The sequence below is a fragment of the Microcaecilia unicolor genome, chromosome 1 (genome assembly GCF_901765095.1).
Source record: "Microcaecilia unicolor chromosome 1, aMicUni1.1, whole genome shotgun sequence".
NCBI classification, from domain to species: Eukaryota; Metazoa; Chordata; class Amphibia; order Gymnophiona; family Siphonopidae; genus Microcaecilia; species Microcaecilia unicolor.
In genome coordinates this window covers 647,509,707-647,528,501 of record NC_044031.1, presented here as the reverse complement: position 1 = coordinate 647,528,501, position 18,795 = coordinate 647,509,707, and the positions used below count along the sequence as shown (strand labels likewise).

The window sequence follows — 18,795 nt, the reverse complement described above, 5'->3', positions numbered from 1 at the left end:
GATTTATACCCCATATTTTCCCACTTAGTTGCAGGCTCAGTGTGACTTACACAATACTGTAGAGGCAGGCTCCGGTTCGGTAAAATACAAATACACAATATAGTTGTAGACATATAAGAAACATAAATAAAAGTAACAAAGAAATAAAGAGGAGGTGGTGATAAAAGTCCAATACGGTCCATAGTTTTGCTGTGTCGCAGGAAGTAGAAAGTTAATTTGGGTCAGGGCTGTAGGCATTCTTAAACAAGTTGGTTTTCAGTGACTTCCTAGTTGTGGATATCAATGAGCCAGTTGATAGTGTATTGGATTAAAAAAAAAGAAAAAGAAAATACTACAGTCCCTCATGAGAGATTCTTGAGGAAATTAAAAGGTCATGGGATAGGAGGCAGTGTCCTATTGTAGTTTAGAAACTGGTTAAAAGAGAGGAAACAGAGAGCATGATTAAATGGTTAGATTTCCAAATGGAAAGAGCAAATGGTACCATGCCTTTCTTTGAGATCTGTACTAGGCCCGGTGTTTAACATATTCATGTTTCTAGGATTTGCACACAGTGTTTTAGAATTTGGGGCAGGGGCGGACTGAGCATACGGGCAACCAGGCAATGCCTGAGGGCCCAGGGCTGTGGGGGGCAGTGCTTCCTTCCCACGTGCCCAATGTGCAACGTCCTTCTTTCTCCTCTGGGACTGGGATGTCCTGTCTCCTCCTCCTCCTACACTCTCATCGCTGAACCCCCTCCCCCCTTCGCAGGTAGGGGCACTGGCAGCTATAATCGACCATCTGCTGCTAATGCTGGAACTTCCCTCTGCCACTTCCACAGGCCACGGCAGAGGGAAGTTCCAGTATCAGCGGCAGATGGCCAATTTAGCTGCAGGACCAGTGGCGTACCAAGGGGGGGGCAGTCCGCCCTGGGTGCACTCCGCTGGGGGGGGGGTGCCGCGCGCCTGTTGGCCAAGTCCACTCGTTCCCTCCCTGGGAACAGGAAGTAACCTGTTCTGCGCAGAGGGAGCAGCAGGGAGGGAATGAGCGGACTCGGCCAACAGGCGCGCGGCACCCCCCCAGCAGGTAAAAATGCACCTGGGGGGGAGAGGGTGTAATTTTGCCGGGGGGGGGCGCATCGGCGATCCACCCCGGGTGTCAGGCAGCCTAGGAACGCCACTGTGCAGGACTAAAGGAAAAGGTCAGTGCAGCAGGACTAGGGTTACCATATTTTGTCCCCCCAAAAGGAGGACACATGCCCCGCCCCCTGTCACACCCTCACTCCGCCCCTGTCACATTTCCCCTCCCCCCTGTCACATACCCCGTCACCCCACCTCCCTGTCATCCCCCTCCCCTTACCTTACTACTGCCCTGATGGTCTAGTGACCTCTTTGGGGCAGGAAAGAGCCCCCTCTTTCCTGCCTGGAGCACTGCCCTGCATGCATCCTTCCTGTTGCTGATCCTCATTGCTGATTCAAAATGGCCACCGAGAGTTGAAGTCTCGCGAGGTCACTTCAACTCTCGGCGGCCATTTTGAATCGGCAACGAGGATCCGCAACAGGAAGGATGCATGCAGGGCAGCGCTCCGGGCAGGAAAGAGGGGGCTGTTTCCTGCCCTGAAGGCGGAAGAGGTCACTAGACCACCAGGGTACTAGTAAGTAAGGGGCGGGGAGGCTAGCAATCTGCCCGTTTGTCCGGATTTCTGGACAAACGGGCAGGCTGGTGGCCTAGGACGGCCCACCCACCAGCCTGCCCGTTTGTCCAGAAATCCGGACAAACAGGCAGATTGGCAAAACCCGCCCGGTTGCCCGGACATGCTCTCAAAAAGAGGACATGTCCGGGTAAATCTGGACACATGGTACCCTAAGCAGGATCGAGGGAGCAGCAGGACCTGTGGGCCCAATGATCCTCTTTGCCCAGGGGCCCAGACCACTCTCAGTCCACCCCTGATTCAGGGGATCTGTGCCTAATTTAGGTGTGGGCAATTAAAGCAGGGTTCAGTTGGTATAAATCCTTACACTCAAAACTGGGTGCGGATCTTGGTGCTAAGTGCTATTCTGTAAACGACGTCCAACTTGGAATGTTGTTTATAGAATAGCACTTAGTGTGCATTTTTTTTGGCACCCAATTTACAGAATTAAGTCCCATATGTAGAATGTGGGAGATAATGTATTTATTATGCTATTATGTTTCAGTGTGTTCCAGATTCTTTGATGACTACAATTAGTAAGATTGGGCTAGATTGAATAAATGGCACCAGGATGATCTTTGCTAAACCAGTATTTTGTAAAGGGCGCTCTGCTTGGAACAGTCTTTAGAGCTTCTATCAACTAGCATAGGGCCAGATTCTATATAAGGTGCCTAAAAAATCCTCGCGGAAAACATTTCTGACATCATATTCTGTAATGGCACCCAGATTTAGGCGTGGTATATAGAATACGTTTATTAGATATCTTAGCACCTAAAACTACGTGCCTCCATTTACACCAATGAAAACATGGCATAAATCCCGGCGCATAGATTTAGGCGCAGAGGGCCATATGCTATAATTAGCAAATTAATTTTGGAACCCCCACAAAATGCCCATCTCCCTGCCCATAGCTTTGCCCATTTTTGCCTGAGTGCGTTAGATGTTAGGCACACTGTGTTACACAATAGGCTTAGCAAGTTGTGCATGTAAATTCTAATTATTGCCAATTAGTGCTCATTATATCTTGTTAAGTGCTGTTATCAAAACTAATTAGCTTGTTAAGCAAATTAAGATACACATATTATTATAGAACTAGTAGAACCCAACCCGTTTCCTCAACAATGAAACGGGCCCTAGAAAGGCTCTCTTGTAAGCGATTTTTTTGTCTATCCCCTGCCCTCCCCTCCATGTCCAGCAATTCTTCCCTCCCCTCCCCTCCCCTCCATGTCCAGCGATTCTCTTCTTCCCTGCCCTCCCATCCGTGTCCCACGATTCTCTTCTCTCCTGTCCTCTCCTCTCCTCCCATCCCATCCCATCCATGTCCATTGATTCTGCTCTGCTCTGCTCTGCCCTGCCCTCCCCTCGATGTGCCACAATTCTCTCTTCCTTTGTACCTCATCGTTTTCTGGCTGGCCTGGCTGGCTTCCCTTCTGTTGGTAACATCCTGACGTCAGCTCGCCTCCAGTGTTCCCTTCCATCTCACTGTTCCGCCCTCTGACATCATTATGTTTTGACGCGAGGGCGAGGCAGTGAGAGGGAATGGAACGCTGGAGGCTGGCTGACATCATGAGATGTTACCAACGCAGGCAGCCAGACAATGATGGAGCGTTGGAGGTGCAAATTATTATATAGGATATGCCTGGGTTTTGGCGCAGATCTCTGGGCTGCTAGAAACTTAACTGGCCAGTGTTCAATATTGACATAGCCAGTTAAGTTTGAGCCAGCCAAAAACCCCTGATATTCAATGCCGGTCACCACAAATGGCCTGGCATTGAATATCTGGGGTCAACACTGATTGTGGCACATGAATCTGTAATCCATGCCCAAAACTGAGTGTCTAACTTTGGGCAACCCATACAGAATCCGGGAGATTATGTGCACCCTGTGAGGTCTATGGAAAGAATTTGAGTACAAAGGTGATAGTAATTCTGATAAGAACATAACCATATAAGCGTTGCCATACTGGGACAGACTGAAGGTCCATTAAGCCCAGTATCCTGTTTTCAACAGTGGCCAATCCAGGTCACATGGACCTGGTAAGATCCCAAAAGAGTAAAACAGATTTTATGCTGCTTATCCTAGAAATAAGCAGTGGATTTTCCCAAGTCCATCTTAATAATGGCTTATGAATTTCTCTTTTAGGAAATTATCCAAACCTTTTTAAAACCCTGCTAAGATAACTGCTTTTACCATATTCTCTGGTAACAAATTCTAGAGTTTAATCTGTAATTAGATTTCCAGTGGTGTAGAAATATTTACTGAACAATACAAGCCAGAACAAATTCAGGAATATGAATATCTAGGCAGTTCAAACACATAAGGTGGAAAATGACTAACAGAAGTAAAAAAAGAAGAATTGGGAATGGAAAAAAAATACCTTTGGGAGTCTTAGGGGTTTCTTAAGAGGAACAGATTTAAAGCAGAACAAAAGACTGCAGAATGCAGACACTGTCTGAATGATACAAGACAGAAGTGAGACATGAACTTAGGGAACATAGTTCATGGTGATATAGAAGAATTCTAAAGGTTAGCTAGAAGGACAGGACCGGGCGGGTTTTGCCAATCTGCCCATTTGTCCGGATTTCTGGACAAACGGGCAGGCTGGCAGGCAGGCCCGTCCTATAGGACGGCCCGCCCGTCAGCCTGCCCGTTTGTCCAGAAATCCGGATAAACAGGCAGATTGCTAGCCTCCCCTCCCCTTACTTACTACTGCCCTGGTGGTCTAGTGACCTCTTCCGCCTTCGGGGCAGGAAAGAGCCCCCTCTTTCCTACCCGGAGCACTGCCCTGCATGCATCCTTCCTGTTGCTGATCTCGGCGCTGATTCAAAATGGCCGCCGGGAGTTGAAGTCTTGCGAGGTCACTTCAACTCTCGGCGGCCATTTTGAATTGGCGCCGAGGATCACCAACAGGAAGGATGCATGCAGGGCAGCACTCCAGGCAGGAAAGAGGGGGCTGTTTCCTGCCCCGAAGGCGGAAGAGGTCACTAGACCACCAGGACAGTAGTAAGTAAGGGGAGGGGAGGCTAGCAATCTGCCTCTTTATCCGGATTTCTGGACAAACGGGCAGGCTGATGGGCGGGCCGTCCTATAGGACGGGCCTGCCTGCCAGCCTGCCCGTTTGTCCAGAAATCCGGACAAATGGGCAGATTGGCAAAACCCGCCCGGTTGCCTGGACATGCCCTCAAAAAGAGGACATGTCCAGGTAAATCCGAACATATGGTAACCCTATGCATGGAACTTATAGAATACTATGTTATCCCCCATATGCTATATATGGTGCCAAAAGATCGGCGCCAAAATTTAGGTACAGTGTCACAATGCTCACACAACTAGCTTGGTAAATAAGCTATCAAGTATGAATTAATGAGCCCTATCAATTGGTAATTGCACTTAATTGGCACTAATTGGAGTAATTGCACTTAATCGCACTAACTGGCACTAAGTTGTGGCCGCGGTGGGATGGTGGTAGTTCCGAATTGCCATGCGGCAACCCTTTAATAAAAGGGGCCCCTGAGTGCATAATTTGTAGGTGGGCACTCAGTGCTATTCTATAATGGATGCTCATCTTTGGGTGCCCAATATAGAATAGCATTGTGAGCCTTTGAACCAGCTATATGGCTGACCTAAACACATAGGTGCATATATACCTGGTTATGCTAGTGTTCTATGAAGGAAAATAGTTGCCTTATTTCCTTTACACTATAGGCTCCTAATGTAGATGTCCCTTCGTAGAATTGCCTTCCATATGCGTATAGTGAATCAGAGGCTTGTCTCTTGCTGCCAGAGTCACTGTCTCTTGAGGGTCCTGCTTTACAGAATGTCTCATCTTCTCTTCAGCTAGATCAAATGTTCTCAACCCAGTCCTCAGAGCACAGCTAGCCAGTCAGTTTTCAGGATATCCACAAGGAATATGCATGAGATAGAGCTACATGCAGTTCCTCCACTGTTTGCAAATCTATTTCATACGTATTCATTATAAATAACCTGAAAACTTGACTGGCTGGGTGTGTCCCAAAGACTGGGCTGAGAACCACTGAGCTAAACAAAATGTTCCACAATCCCCAAGATGTCTAGACCTAGTTTAATATACAAAAGAGAATATTATGTGTTGGAACCCTCTGAATGTTCATGTTCTTCCTAATCTCTATTGGAAAGAAAAGCAGAATGGCAAAGCATTGGAAGAATCCTTGTGGAGGAGTATCCTATTGGTTAAAACAGCAGACTAAGAACCAAGGAAGCCCAGTTCAAATTCCACTGAAGCTGCTTGTGATCCTGAGCAAGTCAGTTAACCTTCCATTGCCTCAGGTACAAGCTCAGATTCTGAGTCCTCCAGGGACAAGAAAACATATACCTGAAGATAACTAACCTTGGAAGAAGGTGTGAGCTAAATGCCTAAATAAAGACATCTATTTGACTGAAAAGGAGGACATAGTTCATGGGTGAACCACACATGCCACTCATTTAGACAGAAACTCTACTTTCTACTTACGTTAAGATCTCTGTTTTGAAACTGCGGTTAAGGTCCTGGTCAACATATCGAACAGTTTTCTCAGTGGCATGAGGATTCCCCAGGAAGGGTGTGGCACTGAAGGTTTTTCGCTGAAGCTCGCATGGGTTCTTCAGCCAGTGCTTACTGAGAAAGACTCCTGACATTTCATTTCCATGGGTGCCTCCAGTCACTACCACCCGTTTCAAAGGCTTAAACATCGTTGGAGAAAGTGTTTGATCAACTTGCTCCACTCCTGCAAGACAAATCAGTATTAAAGGTCCACTCAAGGTAACCATGTAGCAGGCAAAAATGTTATCAGAAAACCCACCCTATCCATGTTGCATAATATATACAGAAAACAGGGAGTAATTATAGAGATTCGATACTTTAGAGACTGAAAAGAGACAAGACAGACCCCATAGAAACATATGTAGAGAGAAGATAGATAAGAGAGATAAATAATATATTACAGAAATATAGTATAGATACATATATATACATAGAGAGAATAATAATAAATCATCACTAACAGAGAGATTGTTAGAAACATAAAGCACAGACCTCCTTAGAGAAATGCTCAGACAGAAGATGCAATGATAAAAGACAGGGCAGAAAGAAGCCACATTGGGCAATAAATGTGTTTGTGGGCAGGGAGTGGGGGACTATTTTGGGGTTTGTGCGTGTGTGTGGTTTTTTTTTTTCAGCAGAGTAAAAATTTAAATTAGGAAGTGAAAACCTCTTAGAGGAGCAAAACAACAGAGCACATGTTATAATCCAGCGCACATTTCAAACTCCTCAAATCAGTAGCTGCTGGATTTGAGAGGAATGTTAAGTGAGACCATGAATACACTATATATTGCACTTTATTTATTTATTGGGATATTTTAAAATCTTAATAGACGAATCTGATTATTTTATTAGACTGGATAACCTAACAGTTGGATCGAAGGAGAGTGCTAGATGTCGTGTACTTACATTTACAGTTCCACATAGGTAAATTATAAATAAACTGAGTGCCCTCGGTTTGGGTCCAAAAGTGACTAACTTAGTTGGGAATTGGTTAAGTGGAAAGTGATGACTGAGGTTAGTGGTAAAGGGAGCACACTGCGAGGAAAGGGATGTTACCAGTGGTGGTCGGATTGGTTCTTGAACCGGTTCTTTTTAACATTTTTTATGAGCCATTTTGCAGAAGGGATATCTGGTGAGGTTTGCCTCTAGGCAGATGATAAAATTTGAAATAGCTTAAACACCCCTGAGGAGGGATCTAGCAAAGATTGAAGAATGGTCTAGGATTTGGCAGCGAAAATTTAATGCAATAAATAAATAAATAAAAATGCACAGTTGTGCGTTTTGATTGCAAAAACTTGAGGGAATGGCACAGTATAGGGATGAAGTACCTCTGTGCATGAAAGAAGTGGCCAAACAGGTAGAAAAGATGATAGCAAAAGTCAGAAAGATGTCTGGATGCAGAGGAATGGCCAGTGGGAAAAAGGAGGTGAAAGTGCCTCTATATAATTGTCTGGTGAGACCTCAGTTAGAGTACTGTGCACAATTCTAAAGACCATACCTTCAAAAAGATATAAACAGGATGGAGTTGGTCCAGAGGGTGGCTACCAAACATGCCAAGAAACGGTCCGGATGCGTGTGCATTTGGCGTGTGACACACACATCCGGACCCCTTTTCCAGCTCACATGCATAACCTTTAGAATCTTATGTATTGCCGATCGCTCCCGTGGTCCACCAAACTTGCTTGAGACTGCTGCACATAGCACTAAACAGATGCTGTTTCTGGCTAATGCAGGGCCTTACTTCTGCCGCTTCTGCCTCCTCTGGTGATATTTCTGATTTCTGGAGGTGGGTGGCACTCTGGGTGGCAGCCTAAAGCGAGTTCGGCAGATTACAGGAGCCAGGAAAGTCAGAGATGCCAGCCAGGCCACTGAGGAGCAGGGGAAGGAAAGAAAGAAAGTGTCAGGGGGAGATGTCAGGAAGAGATGCCAGGATGGTGGGGAAAGAAGGAAGAGGGAGATGTGCTAGACCTCCAAAAAGGAGCCGGAAAAGGAGTGAGGGAAGAGAGAGGAACACTTGCCGGACCCCTGGGGGCCTGGGGGGGGGGGGGGGGGGGGGGGAGGCAGAAGGAGGGAAGAGAGAGAGAGATGCTGGCATGATGAGGGACAGGAGGGAGAAGGAGAGATGCTGACATGTTGGGGGGTGGGCATAGAGACACAAAAAAGTTATGCTGGACAAGGCAAGAACAGGGACACTGAGGGGGGGGGGGGTGATGCTTAACATGCTGGCAAGATAGGGGCAAGGACACAGGAGTGATGCTGGGTAGGGTGGATAGGGATACAGAGAGAAGATGGATGGTAAACATGGAGAGAAAAGAAGTGCCAAATGGACAAGAAGACCCTGACAAGATGGTTGAGAGAAGAAAGCAGAAACCAGAGACTGGGGCCAACACAATTAGAAAAGTAAAATTACCAGACAACAAAGGTAGAAAAAGGTTTTTTATTTTCTATTTATTGATTAGAATATCAGTTTTTGGAAAGTACATATGCTAGAGCTGGTTTATGACAAGGCAGGGGCCGGTGAGAGAAATCTCACTCATTGGCCTTAAATCTCCAGCACTGTGGTAGTAAATCTCTAGCTTTGGGATAGGCCACCCTTGGTGTTTCTGATCTTTATCATAAAGTGTATGGGGACAGACTTAAAGATCTCAATATGATATGTAGACTTTGGAAGAAAGTTTAGTTTACTTTAGATTGTTAAAACTTGATATACTGCCCAAGCTGACTCACAGAACTAAGCAGTTTTCAAAATTAAAATCAAAACAAAGAGCAGAAAAGAACTACATTGAGTAAGATAGGAAAGATATAGACCACTCATACAAGAACAAAGATGGAAGAAGGGAGATATAAGAGAGACATTTTAATATCTCAGTAGCAAAATGCACATGAGGTGAGTCTCTGTCAAATGAAAAGAAACTCTGGAATAAGGGGGCATAGGATGAAGGTGAAGTGGATAGACTCAGGAGTAACCTGAGAAAATACTTCTTTGTGAAAAGGTGATGGATACAACAGACGGTGGAGCTGTTGAAGACGAAGACTGTGTCTGAAGTCAAGAAAGTGTGGAACAAGCACAGAGTATCTCTTAGGGAGAGGAAGAGATAGTAGATGGTATGGATGGTGGGCGGACAGGATAGGCCCTATGGTCTTCATCTGCTGTCATTTTCTCTGTTTTTATGTAAATGTTATTTTTAGTACTTACCTAGTGGAGCTTTACCCTATGGACAGGTTGCATAGGCAGAGACGCCAAGGGTGGCCCATCCCAGTGCTGAAGATTGAAGGCTAATGAGTGAGGTTTTTCTCACGGCCCCCAGTCATGTCTAAAACTAGTTCTGGCAGATGCACATTCCAAAAACTGATATATTCCAATCAATAAATATAAAATAAAATTCCTTTTTCTAACTTTGTTGTCTGGTCATTTTATTTTTCTTATTGTGTTGGTCCTAGTCTGTGGTTTCTTCTTTCTTCTCTTAACTGTCTTGCCAGTCTCCTTGTCCATTTGGTACTTCTTTTCTCTCCATGTGCACCATCCATCTTTTCTCTGCATCCCTATCTATCAGACCCAGCATCACCCCTGTCTTCCTGCCACGCTGAGCATCTCCTATCTCTGTGTCTCTGCTCTTGCCCTGTCCAACATAACTCTTCTGTATCCCTATTCCACCCCCCCCCCCCATATGCCAGCATTTCTCTCTCTTCCCTTCTGTCTTTCTCTCCCAGCCAGCGTCTCTCTCTCTCTCTTTCTGCCTCCCCCCCCCCCCCTCACTCCTGCTCTTTGTCTTCTTTGCTGGACCAGCATCTCTCCCTCTTCTTTCTTTCCCTGCAGGTACTGGCACCTCTCTCCTTTCTTCTCCTTCCCTACCCCTCCCAAGTCCGACAACTCTTCCCTTTCTGTGCCCCCTGTCTTCCTCACCCCCCTCACAGGATCTCTTCCCTACCTGACCTCCCTGTCCAGCACCTCTCTCCCTCCTTGCCTCCATCCCTAATGCTGCACTCGTTCTCTCCTTTTCCCCAGTGCAGCACCTGTCTCCCTCCTTGCCCCCCCTCACGATGCAGCACCTGTCTCCCTCCTTACCCCCAAGATGCAGCACCTGTCTCCCTCTTTGCCCCCCCTATGATGTAGCACCTGTCTCCCTTGTTGTTCCTCCCCCATGATGCAGCACTTCTCTCCCTCTTTTTCCTCTCCTTGCCACCCACAATATAGTACCTCTCCTCTTAAGTTATTCTTGCTGCAATCAGTGCAGTGCTAGCACCGTCAGCAATAGCAGGCTGCTTCAGCCAATCCCGGGGTCTTCCTTCAGCAAGGGTGCACAGATTGTGGCAAGAAGAATCACAGAGAAGAGGAGAGGTACCGGATTGTAGGTGGCAGGGGAAGACACCAGTGAGTGAGATTGGGCCCCTTAAGCATGTGAGCCAGAGAAGGGGCCCAATTGTGTGTGTCACATGCTGAATGTGTGTGACTTGGCATGTCTGCATTGGTAAAATACTATTTTATTTGCAGAAAGGCCTTCAATTATTACTTTTCCTTAGAGACCAACCAAGTTTCAGTTTTGGCTTTGGTTATGGCGCTGAAACCAGCCCAAAATCCTTTTTCTGATGGTTTTGGTTTCAGCCAAAAACTTATTTTAATTTTCAGCCATGTTTTCAGTTTCAGCCCAAAGTGCTACTACTACTATTACTACTACTTATCATTTCTAAAGTGCTACCAGACCGTATGTTTTTAGTGGACGCTGAAAATTTGTATTGTCCCATTTGTCTCCCCTCCTTCCCCTCTAACAGGAGTTTCCCCTCCTCCCAGACCCTCTAAGTGCATCACCCAACCCATAGGCCCTCTTGGGCCTATCTTACAATCCCTGGTATTCTAGGGGTATAGGTGGGGCAGGAGTGATCCCAATTACTCCTGCCCATTCTGGCTCTGCTCTCAAAATGGCTGCCATGACTAAGACATTGCTCCTGTCCTGACTACAACACTAGACCACCAGGAACTGTAAGGTAGTCCTGGGGGGGTGGGGGAGAGGGGCTACTCTTTGTATTCTTTTTTTTTTTGTATTGCAATTAATGCAGTTATGATTTTGCATAATGGTTTATATGGTAGAGTGCTCCAACTAAATGCTTTTGATAATTTTAGCAGGAATTTAAGTGTGTTAGGGGCCCTTTTACAAAGCAGCATTAAAAAATGGCCTGTGGTAGTGTGGGCGTGTCTTTTAGGTGTGTGTTGGGCTATTTTTTACCGCAACTGGGAAAAAGGCGATTTTTTAATGGGCCGGGAAATGGGCCTATGCTAATATTAAAACTAGTGGACGTCTATTTACGGCCTGAGCCCTTAGCACCGCTCATTGACTTAGCGGTAAGGGCTCACACACTACCCATGCGGTAACCATGCAGGTTACCTTCGGGAATGTCCCCTACCACTGGATCTGGCGCACGCCAAAATCGAAACTACCGCTGGGCACACTCACTACCCTGGCGGTAGTGTTGATTGGGTGCGTGCTACCCATGTGTTAGCCATCCCGTGCCTTTGTAAAAGTGCCCCTAAAGTTGGGATGATAACCTGTTTAGGAATTAGCCTCTCTTTGGAGTTCAGCACCGTGGTTTTAGTTTAAGTTTTCATTGGCTGTGGTCCATATGTGTGGAGGCTATTTTGCTTGGAGGTAAACTATGGTCTTTCATTACTTAAATTATATTCTGACTTGGATACTGTGGGCCCAATATTCAGCCGGCGACAGGCAGCGCATTTGCTGTCATCCACTGGTGTTAAACCTAGATATTCAATGCTGGGCTGTATCCAGCAACTGGCACTGAATATCCAGGTTTGTTCTGGCCGTTAAAAAGTTAACTGGCTATGCCAATATTCAGCGCTAACTAGTTAACTTTTTAGCAGTCAAAGAAAGACCTGCTATTTAAGCGGCCCATTTTGATCGCTCAACATAGCCGGTTTGGCTTTGAATATCTGTGCCTAACCAGCTATGTTGCGTGATATAGCCAGATTACGACTAGCCACTATCCAGAATATTCAGCAAGAGATAACTGGTTATCTCGCGCTGAATACCTGCAGTTTGGCGCTTAAACACTATTTAATTGGCCAGTTTCTGGCAGCGACAGTGGCAGCGATTCCCATAGGCTGCCCTGCTGCCAGCACCGGCCTCTTCTCCCTACCTGCCTCAACGTAACTTCCTGTTTCCTATGGGAATCACTGCCGCCTTTTGAAAAAGAATAAAGTAAGGTAAACGCAGGGAAGAGGGTTGAGGAGGAAAGGGGGGAGATGCCAGACAGGGTGGGGGTGGGGGCGGCATTTCATCCCTGCCTTGGGCAGCAGATTGCTGTGAGCTGCCCCTGCTCAATGCAGTTCTGTAAAGGGCATTCTGGGCTGAGCACTCATTATAGAATAATGCTTAGTGTGTAAGGATTTACACCAACTGAAACCTGGTATAACTCCTGGTGAGCAACTTGGGTGCGTAGGCCCCAAATTCTATTATACTGTGCATAATTCTTTGGAATGTCCTGACCCACCCATGCCCCTCCCATAGTCATGCCCCATTTTGGGTTGTGTGCAAGAGAATTTGGGTATGGATCTTTATAGAATCGCATGCAGTTAGATCTGCACGCTAATCCAGATTAAAGCCAATTAATTTCAATAATTGTTAACAGCCAATTTATTGATTGTTAATGGATCATTAATTAATTTATTTGCACACGGATCTCAGGATCACGCACAATTTTGGGCGCCCAAGGTTGGACGCCATTTATAGAATCCAGGGGTAGGTGTAAAAATGGTCAAGCAACTTTCTAGATTTAAGGGGTTACAGTGTAAGTAGTCATTAACATGCACAAATGACCTTTTTAAAAGTGTTCAGTGTAAATGTGTGTGCATTGTTGAAGACCCCTCTCTTCAAGAAAGCTTACCCTAATGACCCTACTTAACTTTTAAGCCCACCCACATGATTCCTGTCCTGACGATTATCATACCTTTGACCATATCTCCCAATCTCCTTATGACTATTCCTCAATCTTTTCCTCTCCATCCTTCCCACTCCTTATCCCTCCCAATCTCTTTTCCTTTGCTCATCCTATCTTTGTTTTACCTCTCCATGTTCAATTTAACTATCCTTTAAAAAAACCCTTATTACTATGTTTATTACAACTTGTAATACTCTCCTTCAAGACTTTGTAATTCTATCTGCTATGTAAGCCGCACTGAACCTGCAATGTGTGGGAAAGTGTGGGGTACAAATATAATAAATAAATAAATAAAAATAAATAAATTGTTTGCATGGTGGGTACTTTTACTGTGGGTGTGCACATAAGTGGAGTTTGGGCAGAGTGTGGATGGTACAAGTAAGTGTGGGCACTGGTGATAGTTGTGTAGAATTCTTTATAAGATAAGTGCAGCTCTGTGACTTACAGTACATAAACAAAGCAATTCCGCTCATAGTATCAAAATGTACAATCTGAAAGCGAATAATAGAGGTAAAACACCTTGGTCTTGCCAAAACCGCCAAAAGCTTTGTTTATGCACTGTTAAGTCACCTGCATTTATCTTGTAAAGAATTCTGTACAACGATTGAGACCCCTGATGCAGGTGAATAGTCGCCCGAAACACGGCCCATGTCGGGTCTTTTCAATAAAGAATTTTTCCATTGTCCTCCTCCTGAAGGCCCTTTGTGCTTTTTTGCTTTGTTCTGTTCCATGGTGGACTTTGGAAACTCTCTTTTCTTCTTGTGGGCACTGATGATGAAATATTTATTTATTTATTGCATATATTTGATATACTACCAAAGGCCTGCACATAGGCGTCTAAGCTAAAATAAAACGAAAAGCAAAGGACAGTCAGTGCGAGAGAATAAGAAGAGCTTTAAGTAGCATTACATAAGTACATAAGTACATACGTACATAAGTAATGCCACACTGGGAAAAGACCAAGGGTCCATCAAGTCCAGCATCCTGTCCACGACAGCGGCCAATCCAGGCCAAGGGCACCTGGCAAGCTTCCAAAATGTACAAACATTCTATACAGGCAAGAATGTTAGAGAAACGGAGAAAAGATAAGAATTTACACACATACTTGCCAAATGTAGGTGTGGATATGTGGACTATCGGTCACTTGCGCGAGTATTTTATACCGAAAAGTAGGAGTCTATTTTTTCCTTTTAGAGTAGGCTTAAATAGAATTCTTAAATAGTGCTTTTTGTAGGTTTTTGGAGAGTCATTGTATAACAGGTCTTCTAGACTGGAAGACCAAAGAAGCACATGTTGAGAAAAAGCCATATAGGTGCCTTTGTATCTTTATAAAATAACCTCATAAAACATGTTGAAATCATGGCTAAAATGTGGTCGTGTACGTCTCCAGCAGCTCGGGGACCAGTGTAAATGTTTGCAGCCAAAGTATTGCACAGGGGTGGACTGAGATTGGTCTGGGCTTCTGGGCACTGAGGGTGGTCTGGGCCCCCCGCCCGGCTGTTGCCCAACATCCCCTACTGCCGCGCTGCTGCCCCAGTCCTACCTGAAGGGCTCTGGTGGTCTAGTGGCCTCTGTGGGGGGAGGGGGAGATGCATGTTCTTTCCTGCCCGCTTTGCTGCCGCTGTTCCCCTGCCTGCTGCCGCCGCCATGTTTTCAAAATCGGCGACCGAGACTTTACGCGGTAGTCTCAGGGGTCTCGACAGTCTCAGCTGCCATTTTTAAAATACAGTGGTGCCAGGCAAGGGGATTAGCGGCTGCACAACGAGCAGGAAAGAACATGTTCCCCCCTGCAGAGGCCACTAGATCACCAGTGGCGTGCCTTTAAAGTTAGGACTGGGGAGGGCTATAGTGTGCAGCGGGCAAATAGGCCCCCTAGAGCCTCTGGGCTCTTGGGTACTGCCCGGTTGTCCAAATAGTCAGTCTGCCCCTGGTATTGCATATTCTAGGCATGTACTTTGTAGCTTTGCCTGTGCTTTTTATAAAGTAGGCCCCCTGAAAACACTTACACCTGTGTTGTGTTTGACTTTTCACCTTCTTGTCATTGTGCAAAGTTTTACACATAGTGTAATTGCATGAGAGGCCTTTTAGGCACATACACAGGCCTTAAACATCCTTTTTAAAATTCCCCTCTCATTGCAGAAAAGTAGGGGCTCTGAGGCCCTTTTATTAAAGCTTAGGGTGTGCTACTGGACATTAATGTGCAATAAGGGCTAGATTCTGTATATAGAGCCTAAAAATTGGCATTAAAAAATACCCGCTTAAGCGGTATTCTATAAGCTGAGCCTAAAGTTCAGTGCAGTTTATAGAATAAACACTTAAGCAGAGAAGTCCTGTGTAAATTTAGGCACCACCATTTGCACCAATGAAAATGTGGTGCAAATGCCCACGCCTAAATTTACGTGTGGTGCACTCATGTTCGGTAATTATGCATGTAACTCAGAACTATTCCCCTCCCCCATTCTGCCCTGAAACACCCATGTCCCTCCTATTTCTGTGCCCTCTTTTTGGACCGCTTGTAAATTTTAGGAGCAGATCCCACACCTAACTTTACGCTTCACTCTCAATTAAATCTAATTAGTGCCAATAATTGCTTATTAAAAAGCCAATTATTGGCACTAATTGGCTAATTATTCTATTACATTTCGCATGCAAATTGAGAATGCACCTAAATTTGCATGTGCAATTTTTGGTGACATTTATAGAATCAGGTAGCAAATGCTGCACTTTCTATTTTATATCTATATTCATGGGCCACGTGGAACATAGGACATACTAATGTCCACTAGCATGACGTAAGCTTTAGTAAAAGGGCCCCTTTGTTTCCTGGTGCCTACTTTTCTGCATGCATATCCTGAAGCAGTTTTATAAGTGGCTACATTGGGCCATAAATACTGTAATACATGCTCAGGTTGCCCAAACAATTCCTAGTGTAATGTGCTGTATAAGCATCTTGTGTCACAACCCTTCAGTTAATGAGTTGATCACAGTCTTTAAAGTTGCACCTTTCAGTTCCATTTGGGACAAATGCTCTTCTGTACCAAAAACGAATAGCATGGAGTGGAGGAGTAGTGTAATGGTGGGCTGAAAACCTGGGGATTCAATTTGCACTGCAGCTCCTTATGGCTCTGGACAAGTTACAAAACCCTCTATTGCTCCAGGTACCCCATCCCCACCCCACATTGAGCCCACTAGGGACAGAGAAAGTTTAGTTTATTCATATTTGCTGTACCGCCTTTGCTAGCAAATCAAGGCGGTGGACAGTCTAAAAACCAAGAGTAATTAGAAAAGAACTGCATAATCTGGATAGGAAAGAAGGGCAACGCATACAAGATCAAACTCACCATGTATAGGTTACAATACCTGCATATAACAAATATAAACTGCTTTGATGGTACCACAGAAAGACAGTATGTCAAATCCATGAACCTTTACCCTTTTAATCAAATATTCCATGTTAACTATCCCCTTGGGGGAAGGAGGGGTAGGAGGGCTGGCAAGGCACAAATGAGGAAATGGATAATTGTTGAAATGGCAAAAAGAACTTTTATAAAAAAGCTTGTGGTTGAGAGAGAGAGGGAACCAGAAGCAGTTTCTAAGGAACCCTCAGAGAATAAATAAATAGCCCTGCTTATCTCCATGTGCACCTGGACCAGGCGATTATGTAACCAGGCCTGGATTTTAGACCCACAAACTTCACTGCAAATCCTACAACTCAGCAAGTTCTATATTCAAAAATGCAACTCAGGAAATCTCTTGAATTTACTGCAGTGAGCTGCATGACCAGCTCTGTATCACTCCTACTACTACTACTACTACTTAACAGAATCACCCCCGCTTTGTCACTGTCCTGCCGACACACAACTGCATTAGCATAGGAACACAGAGGGCAGTATTCAGTAAATTCATCCAGAAATCTAGATCCAGGGATCTTACTTTACCCAGATATTCAGCAGTATCTCTCTGGGTAAAAGTGTCACTGAATATGCTTCGATAAAATTAATTTGAATAATTCTAATTGAGATACTCGGGCTGGCCAGGAACATCTTCAGCTCTGCCCCATTTTGAATTGCAGTCCATTGTGAGTTGAATTTAAAAACCCGTACAAGAGACCCCTGATGGAGTCGGGATTGTCGGTGAAACGGGTCCCGTTGGGTACCTTAACCTAAGTACAGGCTTTCAATTTAAAATATGCTGCTTTGGTTACCTAGGACCTTTCCTTTCTATATAGTTTTGATTCTAAGGGGACTGCTTCAAACTGACCCTTTGGAAGATAATACAGTAATCAGATTGCCCTAGTAAACCTTGCAACAATTCTACCTTCCTCATAGTACCTTAATTAACATCTAATTCAGATCAGTAGCACAGCTACCTCGCCTCCTGGCAAAGAACAGAAAATAACTTGTTCTTTTAAGACAGAAAGTTTGAACACTGCTCTATTACTATCTTGTTTAATACTCTAGGCTGTTACAGTTGTTTCTACCTCTGGTGGAAAGTTTCAGTAAGACTATGGGAAAAAGAGTTCTACGCTATGGAAACTAGTTAATAAAGTTTCCTTTTTTAATGTCAAACTGTCTCTATCAATAAACATCAAATTTATCAATAAACCTACAATTAGTTCCCTTGCTCACTAATAAAGGGGATGGGATGACTTCCCTATGAGGAAAGGCTAAATCGGCTAGGACTCTTCAGCTTGGAGAAAAGACGGCTGAGGGGAGATATAATAAAGGTCTATAAAATACTGAGTGGAGTTGAACAGGTAGAAGTGAATCACTTGTTTACTCTTTCCAAAAATATTAGGACTAGGGGGCATGCAATGAAGCTACTGTAAATTTAAAACAAACCGGAGAAAATATTTCTTCACTCAATGTGTAATTAAACTCTGGAGTTTATTGCCAGAGAATGTGGTAAAAGCAGTTAGCTTGTAGGGTTTAAAAAAAAATGTTGGATAATTTCCTAAAATAAAATCTATAAGACATCATTAAGGTGGACTTGGGAAAATCCACTGCTTATTTCTAGGATAAGCAGCATAAAATCTGTTTTATTTATTTATTTAAGACATTATCCCAAAGAAGTTCGAGTTCAATGTGGCTAACAATAAACATTTGCAAAAAGTACAATACAATTAGTAATAGCATTCGTAGTAATAATACAACACACATACTTCACTACTATTGAATAACAAGAGCAAGGTTCAAGCATGCCCAAGAGCTGGCTTTCAACAGCTTACAAAATAAGAGATAATCGATAACATACCTTAATGGATTAGACAGAGAAATCCATATCTTCGTACCTTGATAGGTCAACCTGCATTATGAATAGATTCATAATGAATCTTCTTACAACTTGAGTAATGAAGGATGAAATAGTCCCTAGATGTAGGAAAAGCATTTTGTAAAGCAGTTCTATCAGGATTTGCATGTAGCAAGGTAATAAACCATCAAAATTTGATAAACAAGTACACAAAGTTTAAAAGTAATCTGAGAATTTATTGGAAGCCAATGTAATTTAGCCAGGAGAGGAGTATAATGGTATAATGAGGAATTGTACAAACAAGATGGACAGTGGTGTTCTGCGCTGAGAGAGTACTAGTGTTTGGACCAAAGAACGGAAGATTGAATTTTAC

General features: G+C 44.4%; 1 protein-coding gene across 2 annotated transcripts in view; it reads right to left on the bottom strand.

Annotated features, from left to right (window-relative positions):
- ACY3 (aminoacylase 3) overlaps positions 1–18,497 on the bottom strand; it is a 49,710-nt gene extending 31,213 nt beyond the window's left edge. The window contains exons 1-2 of one of the 2 annotated variants that reach the window (XM_030222553.1): positions 18,426–18,497; positions 6,156–6,408 (exon numbers count right to left, since the gene is read on the bottom strand). In XM_030222553.1, coding sequence (XP_030078413.1) covers positions 6,156–6,373 — 218 coding nt within the window. In that variant the 5' untranslated portion in view covers positions 6,374–6,408; positions 18,426–18,497. Of the gene's footprint in view, positions 1–6,155; positions 6,409–6,716; positions 6,800–18,425 lie in introns of those variants that run through there. The other variant, XM_030222544.1, reaches the window with a different exon arrangement.
- Positions 18,498–18,795: the final 298 nt, after the last annotated feature.